Source organism: Glycine max, chromosome 6, assembly GCF_000004515.6.
Source record: "Glycine max cultivar Williams 82 chromosome 6, Glycine_max_v4.0, whole genome shotgun sequence".
Lineage (NCBI taxonomy): Eukaryota > Viridiplantae > Streptophyta > Magnoliopsida > Fabales > Fabaceae > Glycine > Glycine max.
In genome coordinates this window covers 36904929-36916950 of record NC_038242.2, presented here as the reverse complement: position 1 = coordinate 36916950, position 12022 = coordinate 36904929, and the positions used below count along the sequence as shown (strand labels likewise).

At 32.8% G+C, this 12022-nt stretch overlaps 1 protein-coding gene and 1 pseudogene across 2 annotated transcripts; both read left to right on the top strand.

Annotated features, from left to right (window-relative positions):
• The first annotated feature begins 3779 nt into the window (after positions 1-3779).
• Positions 3780-5539, top strand: LOC100778539 (pre-mRNA-splicing factor ISY1 homolog). 2 transcript variants are annotated; one of them, XM_041016066.1, is made up of 2 exons: positions 3780-4861; positions 5363-5539. In XM_041016066.1, the coding sequence occupies exon 1, from the start codon at positions 3956-3958 to the stop codon at positions 4859-4861; it is 906 nt and encodes a 301-aa protein (XP_040872000.1). In that variant the 5' UTR covers positions 3780-3955; the 3' UTR covers positions 5363-5539. The 2 variants fall into 2 exon arrangements, 1 of the variants encoding a protein (XP_040872000.1); XR_136572.5 differs by having other exon boundaries at positions 3781-4915.
• A 16-nt stretch (positions 5540-5555) lies between these two features.
• LOC121172693 (homogentisate 1,2-dioxygenase-like) lies at positions 5556-11351 on the top strand (annotated as a pseudogene).
• The last annotated feature ends 671 nt before the right edge of the window (positions 11352-12022 follow it).

The window sequence follows — 12022 nt, the reverse complement described above, 5'->3', positions numbered from 1 at the left end:
TCATTTGAATTACTTTAAGATAGTTATTTAAAAAATCAATAAATATTCCATATATGATAAGTTATGATTGGATGTTTGTGTAAAAATGTTTACTTTAGCTGTGTATTTTTTTTTTCAATACAATTTAGGTTCCTTAAAGAAAAAGAAATTTAATTTAGGTGTGCTAAAAGTTAACTCAACCGCAATTGGTGTCAATCCAAATGGTTTCAGGCAAGTTTTATGTACAATGAAAGGGATTGGAATCTTTTAAGTTCTGTCCTAGAGAGGGTCTATCCTAGTCACGGTCTCCTTTTTCAAGTGTATAGTTAATGTGCTTATGCACAGAGTCATAGAGATACTTGGTAAATTAAAAAAACAAAATCAATAAATAAATCATTGAAATTAGCCGTTAAGAGTGAGTAATTGGTGAAGGATTTGTGTTCCCTTTAAGATAAATTGGAAAGTGGAGTTTTGGAAGAAAAACAAAGAAAGATAGCTTTCTTTTTTTTAAATTAAGAGAGTTGTATAATGATTATAAAAATAAATAAAAGACTAAGGTATGGAATTTTTTAGAAATAAAATTAAGTAGTTGGGAGCCCCACACGAAGTGCAGCATTTTTGCGGAATCAGTAATCACTTTTGCAAAGCTTCTTCAGATTGGATGCTAGTACGCTTAAGCCTCTACGGATTCATGCTGATAGAGTGTCACATTCTGAACCACTAATTCTGGTTTTGATTTTTCATGCAATTAGGAACAACATATTTCATTCTTTGTTTGGATTTTGGCCTTCAATCAAAATTTACCGTTATTCTTCTATTTTTTCTTTTCAATTAGGATTCAAATCCTAATTGAGTTGAGTTTTTGTTTTTGAAATATGGAGATTGATAAATGTTGGGAGAATAGGCAGAGAAGATATATTGACGGTATAAAATTTGACTGTTCCAAATTCTGGCGATTTTAAACCATTAGAAACTATTTAACACCTACTAAATGCTTTGGTCAAATAATTTCTAGCCGCTAGAAGAAAAAAAAAATCACCACAAAATAATTACCTTGTCATTGTTGTTTAACGACTGCACTTGAAGGGAGAGACTAAAACCGACCAAAATTTTGATTAGGGACCAAAAGTAAAAATCCGAAAAGGATCAATAACTAAAAACATAATTCGGGACCAGACCATCATTCTGGTTTGATTTATTAATTGCTTGGACTTTGAAATTTTAAGAAATTGATATCGAGATGCAAGGAAAGTCCCCAAACTATATTCATTAAAGTTATATACGAAAAGTACTATAAACCTTCTAACTTTTTGAAAAAATATAGTTTCTCTTCCTGCACCCTCTGCTCTTTCACTAGTCTTGTTGGAGTCATCTCATCTAAGCTAAAAGAAATTAAATATGTCAAATAACTTCTCTACTTTTATTTTAAAGTTATTTTTAACTTTAAAGTAGTTTTACTTTTAGAATAGAAAATCAACTGTAACTTGTCCGTATGATTTATTAAACTCTAACTTACTATAATTAAATTAATTCTCTAATTAATATATGATGATATGGTTATTTCTGAAATTTATATGACTTTCAAAATTCAAATCTCAGCCAAAAAAAATTAAGTATTTAAAACTTACATTTTAATATACACATTGAGTAAAATAATTTTATACTATGATTCAATCATAAATTATTATTTGAATTTCTTTAAAATAATAGTTTAATACTTATGTATTGATAATGTAAAATAATATATGACTTTTTTTTCTCATTAAGTTTAATGTATATGTATTGATAGTGTAATTATAAACCAATATTTTAATTATTTTAAAATAAGTTGTAATTAGATGATTATGTAAAATTTATTTAACACTGTTGATCAATACATAGTTTTTTTTTAAGATATTAAATTGGCTAATTTGATTACCTAAAATAAAATAATAAATATAACTGTGCTTTGAAATTGAATCAAATACATATCAAATACTATTTAAGAACATTGTTATCCGAATCTCTTTTAAAATGATAATCCGAGTCTTAAAAGGTTAACGTGAATTTGACACATCAACTCCAAATATATATATATATATATATATATATATATATATATATATATATATATATATATATATATATATATATATATATATTATAAGATGCAAAACATTATTTAAAAAATTATAGTTTAATTTTTATGTACTGTATAAAAGGTATTATTATTTTTTACATTGGCGGTACAAAAATTCACAATAACATTTTTTTTATTAATATATGATTTTATTTTTTACTTTAAAAACTATAAAATTAGAAAAAAAAAATTACTCCTCAATTTTTTTATTTTAAAAAATAGAGTTGGAAATAATTTTTTTTACCTTATTTTTGTTTCATATAAAAAAAATTGAAAAAACCAACAACTTGTTCAATTCTTTACATCATTATAATATATTTGAAGAATTGAAATAAAAGTTTGTTGAAAAGGTAGGAACTATATTGTCATCAGATATATTTTAAAAAGAAAGTTATGTTAGTTTAAATTTAAAAATATTTTTATAATATAATTCTTTTAAAATTTTTAAAGGTTATTATTTTTTATTTTTTAAATACTAAAATGCTTTTTGGATTTTTCTCAATTTAGCTTATTATTATTTTAAATTATGAATGTGAAGTTAGTACCAAATAATACATCCATGTGGATGCCGAGAGAAATTAGAAGGAAGACGGGATGAATAATTTCTTAAGTTGTTATGTTTAAGAAAAATAAAATATGGTATAATTTTAGTTTTAAAATAATATCTATGCTTCTTAAAGGTTATAATTTTAGTTTTGAAATAATATCTATTCTTTCAAAATGTAACAATAATTAGTTTTAAAATAAGTTTAGTTTTAATCTCAAGCAATAAATATATATATATATATATATATATGGTATAATTTTAGTTTTAAAATAATATTTATAATTTTAGTTTTGAAATAATATATATTCTTTTAAAAGATAACAATAGTTGTTTTAGTTTTGAAATACGTTTAGTTTTAATCTCAACAATAATATATATGTAATGTTTATGTCTCATAAAATACACGGCCTACGTGATAATAGACATGTTATCTCTACCTCTTGCTTGTTTGAATATATATATATATATATATATATATATATATATATATAATAATTATCTACAAGGGTTATAATAGCCATTACAAATAAAGATCTGCAGCTTCATTCCTCTCCTACAATTAATCAGGTTCCTTTGAACCTTTAACACACCCTGAATAAACATGCACAATTGTTTGCATACTTGTGCAGTCATACTTATGCACAATTGTTAGTATACTTGTGTAGTCATACTTTTTTGTCTCCTAACTCATATATGAGTATGTTGTTTTGCAACTCTTCCTTCTTTGTTCTTCTAATAAAGATGTGTGAAGATTTGGAGTCCTTAACTACGTTTGTCTTTACATAAATCAAATTTGGATTTTGATAATACATTATAATATTTCTTAAGAAATAAATATTGTAGAAAATATTTAGTTTAAGAAGAATAGATATTATTTAAAATATGGTATATCTTTTCTATGCTCCTTTTATTTTTTTCAATTTATTTTTTTAAAATATTTTATTTTGTAGAAATTTTTTAAATTTAACAACATATAATTCATATTTTTCTAATATTTTGTATTTGTTTCTATCAAATTATTATTTATTGTTCAATTTAATTTCTTTGATATACAATTTTAGTTTTGAAATAATTTTAGCTTTAATCTCAATAATGTTTTTATAATATTAGCAACATATTAGAAATCATATTTTTTGACTGAACATATTAGATTTTGAACAAGGAAGGAAGAATAGAGACAGGCTTTTTAACACTCATCGAAGTTCTTCCAAACCTAATCAATCAAATTCTTCTTCATTCACAGTTAGGGTTTTCCTTTCTCAACCAAGTCCTTCTTCAGTCACAGTCAGTTAGGGCTTCTTTCTTCGAAGATGGCTCGTAACGAGGAGAAGGCGCAGTCGATGCTCAACCGCTTCATCACGATGAAGGCGGAGGAGAAGAAGAAGCCGAAAGACCGCCGTCCCTTCCTCGCCTCGGAGTGCCGCGATCTCTCAGAGGCGGACAAGTGGCGGCAGCAGATCATGCGGGAGATCGGCCGGAAGGTCGCCGAGATCCAGAATGAGGGTCTCGGTGAGCACCGCCTCAGAGACCTCAACGATGAGATCAACAAACTAATCCGCGAAAAATCGCACTGGGAACGCCGAATCGTCGAGCTCGGCGGTCCCAATTACGCGAAGCACTCCGCGAAGATGACGGACCTAGACGGAAATATCGTCGACGTCCCAAACCCAGGAGGCCGTGGCCCGGGATACCGCTACTTCGGGGCTGCCAAGAAGCTCCCCGGCGTCAAGGAGCTCTTCGAAAAGCCGCCGGATCTTCGCAAACGAAGAACACGCTATGACATTTATAAACGGATTGATGCAAGTTATTATGGTTACCGTGATGAGGAGGATGGTGTACTGGAGCGGCTGGAGGGGCCCGCGGAGGAGGCGATGAGGTGGGAGGCGGCGGAGGAGTGGAGGAGGTTGGATGAGGTGAGGAAGGAGGCGAGGAAGGGGGTGCTGAGCGGGGAGGTGGCGGAGGTGACTGCGGTGGCGAGGGAGGTACTGAAGGAGGAGGAGGAGGAGGTGGTGGAGGAGGAGAGGGCCAGGGAGAGGGAGAAGGAGGACGAGAGGGAGAGGAGGGAGTTCGTGGTGCACGTGCCGCTGCCGGATGAGAAGGAGATTGAGAGGAGGGTGCTGGAGAAGAAGAAGAAGGATCTGTTGAGTAGGTACGCGAGTGAGGGGCTTGTGGAGGAGCAGATTGAGGCTAAGGACATGCTCAACATTCAGCGTTAGGTTGGTGGGTGGGTTGGTTTGTTCTTGCCAAGGTTTTTGAAATGCAGTCACAAGGTTTTTGAAATACAGTCACAATTGCAGTCACAATTTGTATTCTTCTTTATCTAATGGGTGTTGTGCCAGTCAGTTATTTTTCTTTTGTCATTGATTTTCTTTTTTTTTTGGGTTGGCTTGGTTTCTTAATCAGAATGGCATAATTTGTGAGCTTTAAGTCTCTACAATTATAATATGATGCCAATGCCATTGTTTAATGACTATAAATTGAAATAATATATATTTTAGTTGATGTTAGATGTTGTCAGTTAGCTGTGGTAGTTGACATTTGTTAGTTGGTTAGCTTGTTAATTGTTAGTTATTACTACAATAAGCTCTACAAATAGAGCACATATCACAGTAATTGGTATATTTTCATTTTGATCAATATAATGAGATACTTTATGGAACTCCTCTTAATATGTTTTTACGCCTCACGAAGTTGGGTTCATCTGTATTTGCTTTCAGATCTATGGTGGACAGTTGATATCACACCTAACATAAGTGGTGTTTTAGAATAACCTTGTTTTAATGTGAAGTTTGTACTTCTGATAACTGTTTTGTCCTGGAGTCTGGATTTGGGCTTACTTTCAAAATACACTAGCAGGGGGTGAGACTCCAATTGCTGCGTCAAAGATAAGAGTGGTATAACGGTAAAGACACTCTTGACACTTGGATTTTACATTAGGTGTATATGAAGGTGGAAAAGATATGTAACTAAGTGACTAAAATCCTTTATTTATGGTGAGGGGTGGTTGCTTGGAGAACAATCCATTCAAGATATAGTTCCCCTGCTATGCACGTTTAAGTTTCCTTTTTTCTAGGAGTTGAGGGGTTGACTAATGTTAAGAAGGCATGTTATCCCCTCTTTCCTCACGAATACTAGGAGATGCTGTTGAATTATTATGTTTAGGCTCCGAAAGCTATGTCGTCATCATAGTGTGACTGTGTGGTATGGGTCTCATAGTTCTCTTGTGCTACTTGCATTGATTTGTAATTGTGGGTTGGGTTGAAGGGTAGAGAATGAAGATATGAGGTCTCTGTCTGAAACAATAACTTTGGTGTGAACAAGAATAAGATAAGGCAGTGATTGACACACTAAACAAAATAAAATAGGACATTTGTTTTTATTCTCTTTTTAAAAGAAACCCACATAGAACACAATTGCTATTTTATGTTTCATCCTGTTCTAGTCTGTTTACTTCCAAACACTATCTAAGAAGAATCAAGTGTTGTTTCATCTGTTTGATTTGTGTACTGTGAAAATTAATTTGTTTATATGATATGCTGTTTTATCTTTGCTCTAAGTAATGCTATTGCTACCATGGCCTGTTGCATAAATACACCTCCAGCCATTGATTTTTCTTTAATTTTGGTAGCCTATGCAAAATAATACTAATAGCGTATTGGTCATAGATATTGATGCCAAGCTTCCAGATTTGGTATGACAAAATTTAAATTTTTAAGGTAACTTTAACAGTTTAATAAATGGGAAAATATTATATCACTTATAGGTACAATGCCAACAAATCAATGGACAATTGTGCCTTTTGCAATGCTGATGGTGACTTCTTGATAGTTCCCCAACAAGGAAGTAAGTCACTAAAACAATTTCCTTGATGGTTCAATGTTAACTAAGAAAGTTGTGTTTGGGTTTAATTTCATTATACTTGTGTGCATATAGTTCTCTCTGCACCTGTATAATTTCCTTGTTGATCTGTGCCAATGAACTTGGCTGGACTTGAATATAAAAGAAATTTCTTAATTGAAGGATGCAATGCATATGAATGACAAATATTGTTCTTTTCCAGGGTTGGTGCATTAGTCTTCTGAATGGGTATTTAAGAGTTGTCTTTGATTTTTTTGTGTAGAATTTTATAGTTAGAATGACAACCAGTTCTCACCATGTTTTTGAATTATTCCATGCATGAATTTCTTCTTTGGCGTTGTGGTTAAATAAAGTTTCATGATGCTTAAGAGTACACTCTAATCCGTCCTGTGGATCACATCTTTTTAGGAATATACCTTTCCCTTTTATTTATATTTTTCATACTGTCTGCTGGATTTGTAGGACTCCTTATCACTACTGAATGTGGAAGATTGAAAGTTTCTCCGGGTGAAATTGCTATAATACCTCACGGTTTTCGTTTTTCTGTGAATCTGCCTGATGGTCCATCCCGCGGTTATGTTGCTGAAATTTTTGGTACTCATTTTCAACTTCCTGATCTGGGACCAATAGGTATCTTTTCTCTTTTACTCTTAAGAAATTTAAGCTACCATATATGTTGCTTGAAAATTCATGGTATGTGAAATTAAAAATAACTTTTTTTTACACTATAGGTGCTAATGGTCTTGCTTCCCCAAGGGATTTCCTTGTTCCTACTGCTTGGTTTGAAGATAAATCTTATCCTGGGTACACCATAGTGCAGAAGTTTGGTGGTGAACTCTTTGATGCAGTACAAGATTTCTCTCCCTTCAATGTTGTTGCTTGGCATGGTAATTATGTTCCATAGAAGGTGGGTGTTTTTCCCTTCTTCATTGTGAGTTATGATTACAATCATAGTATTTTCAGTTTGATAGGGGCATAATTCCTGTGAGATAATTTATGCATCTTAATTAATTTGGCAACTATTATTTTCACTTGCAGTATGATTTAAGCAAATTCTGCCCTTATAATACAGTTCTGTTTGATCATAGTGACCCATCTATCAATACTGGTATGCCTTTTTTGAAAATGAAATTTGTCTTAACCTTCTCTTCTTTTTTTATTTTTTGTTTATGGAAATTGTTTGTTTTTTTTTTTTTTTTTACATTTTTGTTCATATGTGCAGTGTTGACCGCACCAACTGATAAACCTGGAGTGGCATTGCTTGATTTTGTCATTTTCCCACCCAGATGGCTGGTTGCTGAGCATACTTTCCTTCCTCCATATTATCATCGCAATTGCATGAGTGAATTTATGGGCCTTATTCATGGTGGCTATGAGGTATATCATATCAAATTTTGTCTTTTAATCGCTGTTTGTGGGAAGCACGAAGGATTTGCATCTTAATGGTAGTTTTTTTGGTAATATGGGAAAAGAGCAGGATTAGTTTTGGGTCAGTTGAGACAAAATTTTGTCTTCTCTAGTGTTGTGACTAACACATTTGTTTTTGAGGCCAACGCTGATGGATTTCTTCCCGGTGGTGCAAGTCTCCATAATTGTATGACTCCCCATGGTCCTGATACAAAGTCATATGAGGTATGTTTTTTCCTAACAATCATGCAGGTATTAATTCTAGTATGTGCTAGTAGTTCTTGATTTTACAAAATCTTCACTTTAATTTTTGATTTTGTAAAATGTTATTCACTTATGCATGTTTGGACCTGCATCCTATTCTTTCAAAAATCATGTCCTTTGTCATTTTAACAAGGAAGCTTCTTTTATTAGCTTTAGATTTCTATATCAAATATGAAAGTTTTTACTATGATAGACGCGGCACCATTACTATTAGTCCTTTTTAGAATAAAATGTGAAAAATAAAGATGAAAACGATAAAAATGAATAATTTTTTACAGTGTTAGACTAGTAAGAAATTCTTACAGTATCATATACCGAGGTTTACTCCCAAGTGCAAAATCTAGTTATGTGCCATTTGTTGATTTGGTTTGTACATGTAATTTTATATTATCATCTAATCTCAAATTATCATTTGAATTACTTTAAGATAGTTATTTAAAAAATCAATAAAGTTTTCATACATAATAAGTTATGATTGGATGTTTGTGTAAAAAATTTTACTTTATCAGGGCATTTTTTTTTTCAATACAATTTAGGTTCCTTAAAGAAAAAGAAATTTAATTTAGGTGTGCTAAAAGTGAACTCAACCGCAATTGGTGTCAATCCAAATGGTTTCAGGCAAGTTTTATGTACGATGAAAGGGATTGGAATCTTTAAGTTCTGTCCTTGGGAGGGTCTATCTTAGTCATGGTCTCCTTTTTCAAGTGTTCAAGGGAGGGGAAGAGGAGGGGAGAGAATAAAATGGGGGGAGGGGAAGGGAAGGGTAGAGATTTTGATTAGACATTATGTTTGGTTGAGAGGAGCTTGTTTGGTTCACAAGGGGAGGGGAAGAGTTTTAAAAATAAATTTACATTTCTATCCTTGTAATTTTGAATTCCAAAACATAAACTGAGATATTTCACTCATTTTAGTTGAAATGTTTCAAATTTCCTTTCCCTTCCCTCCAAATCCCCCAATATTGGAGGGGAGCAAAAATTAGATGAGGGATTTTGCTCCTCCCTTCCTTCCTTGCTAAAAATTGAACCAAACAAAGTTTAAAAAAAAAAATCCCTCCCCCCTCCTCTCCCTCCAACCAAACACTATGTGAATGTTTGCTAGGCATGGTTTAGGGACTTCTTGATCATCTCCTGCTTTTTCTTTTGGTCCAAGAGTTTTTCATCTTTTTATTATTGGTATTTCTCATATCTAGTGCACTCGGGTGCCCACGCACTGATCAAAAGAATGAGAAAAGCTAATTCCTGCTTCGTCTCTTTGATATGACATTTTTTTGCGTAGATTCTAAAATGTTACATATTACCAACTATGAGCAAATAAATTTTAATTTCATTTTCATTTGTTTATGTAACAGCAGCATAAAATTTACATTATGGTTGGTCTGTAGTCAGTTGAACTCAAACGTGCTTGATTAAAAAAACTTGCAGATTTCTATTTTCACTGCACTTGCTACCAAATCCGCAAGGAAACCATCCCCAAATGCTAAAGCACTGGGCTTTGACCCATCATCATTTCTCAGTGTCTTCACAAAATATCAACATGGTAAACCCCAATATAACATTATAAGATTTCCCAAATAAACAGCAAGAGTTTGCTCACTTAATAGCAGAGAATGGTACCTTGTGATGTCCTTTTGATAGTTTTGGTCACAAGGTAAGCTTTGCTAGTCGTGAAGATGTCATCCCTCACCAGGGGTCACGCTCCTCATGATTTTGTATTATTTCAGGAGGTGGCAAGAATGACCCTAGATTTTGATTTTGATACTGACAGATACTATACCAAAGTATTCTGTCAGTATTTTAATTCTCTTGTCAATTTTTAGAATTATATGTAACTTTTGAAAATGAAAACAAAGTGAAAACATGATGCACACTAGTAATTAAGTAATTAACATGAAAACTATTTCATTCTTCTATTTCCCTTTCCAATGCTCAGAACCTGTATGTGGCCCCAAGTCCAGACTTTCTTTTCCCATTGTTCCTGCTGTGTGCATCCTAGATCTACAGGTTAACCATTTGCAGCTGACCCATCAAATCAATTCTTTGTTAAGTTGTATTGTTGTAAATTTTCAAGCGGTCAACAGAAATCTTTGTATTTCACCAGTAGTCCATTACTACACACAATTCTTGTCATATTACTTGTGCTGTTTTAAAATATTCAATTGCTTTAGAAAAGAAACTTCACTGTTGTTGGAGTTCCTTATGCTTCGCTTCTTATTCTATCACTAGGCTGCTGTCACCTTCGTGCAGAATTCACCTCATATTATCAGTTTTTGGATAGTCATATAATCCCATCTCTCCCATACTCCATCTATCAGTAAGCTCTCTATCAATTTTATGTAGAACTGTCAAAACAGGCCAGCCCAACCTACCTTGGCTCACTTAATAAGTGGATCAACCCAGCCCACCTTTGAGACTTTGTTTGACTAAGTCACTAAGTGAGCTGAGGCATGATGCGTGAACTGAATGGCTCCTGTTTTTTTAGTGAGTGAGCTGAGGGCAGGGTTTTTTTAGTACCTAGGCAACTTGCTTGCCAACCCGGCCCCCCATGAGTTCAACCCAGTGGTCAGGCCATTTTGTTGCTTTTACTGGTAAGAGTTTTTTTCCAACCCAACTTGGCCCAAACCTATGGTAAGGCTGGGTTGGCCCACGGGTTATGATCCATTTTGATGGGCTCTAAATTTTTTTGGGTGGCTTCTTTGTTTTTCTTTCACAAAATCGATTTCCACTTAGATGCAGTCACACGTTCCTAAATTTCTTCAAGCCTTCAATAAAATAGTTTTTGAGATTGGTTGTTTAAGACAATTTGGGCCAATAATGGCAGGTACTATATGCAAGAGTCAAAGGGAAATGAAGGGGCAAAGGAACTTTGGCATGAGCCTTGGTAAGCAAGGTTAAGGTAGGACATGGTTGAGATTAGAAAGGTTTTGAAGGTAAAATATGAGAAGGAAATAGCTGACATAATACAAGATCTATTGCTCCTTATTTCGGCATCTGCTCCCAATATGCAGCAACGAAACTTGTTGGGAACAATTGCTTTCTGAGTTTCTTTAGTGAGTGACATGAACTTTAAAACTCGTTTAGCTTAGCTAATAGTCGTAGTTGTAGCATATAGTCATATAATGTATTGGGACAATGTAAAAACGATGTCTCTATGAAACAAAGCAATTTTGCCATCTTTAAAGGACTTCTGTGCAAACCATATAACAATTTTTGTGCAAATATCTTTTCGGCTGCTGTTTTCTATATGAAGAGCTAATTGAGAGCACTCATAGGTAAGCAGGGCCCCACATTCACACTTATGTGGGGAACACACATGACATGGCACTTGAGTTTTTATTTATTTATATATTAAATCATTCCTATTTGACATAGAGACATTAAATTTGAACATCACACCTAGAGAGAATTTGAACTTAATTCACTATGAAAACTAACCTCTTTTACTAGACTTAATTTTAGTTGATATGCAAGAATTTAGTTATCATAAAGGAAAATAAAAATAAATTTTCTTTTAGAATTTAAACTTATGACTTAATTCAATCTCACAAAATTGACTTGTAAGATAAATATTAGAGGTGTTTATAACTAGTCTTGTTCCATCTACTTGAATTAGCCAATACAGATTTTTGATGTTGTATACTTTAATTTTACAATTTAACTATATATAATCTTAAGATTAATATATTGGACCAAGTTTAAGTTTTTTTAAATAATGTTTTAATAAAGGCTTAATTATATAATGAGTCTCTTAATTGTATTTTAAAGTTCAGTCTTTAATTATTTAAAATGAAATAATTATACCATTTTCATTAGATTGATGAAAATTGATACTTTTTGCATTAGTTGTTAAAA

Bases quoted from the DNA above. Each gene is read 5' to 3' on its own strand.
- LOC100778539 (XM_041016066.1), top strand. From the start codon at position 3,956: ATGGCTCGTAACGAGGAGAAGGCGCAGTCGATGCTCAACCGCTTCATC.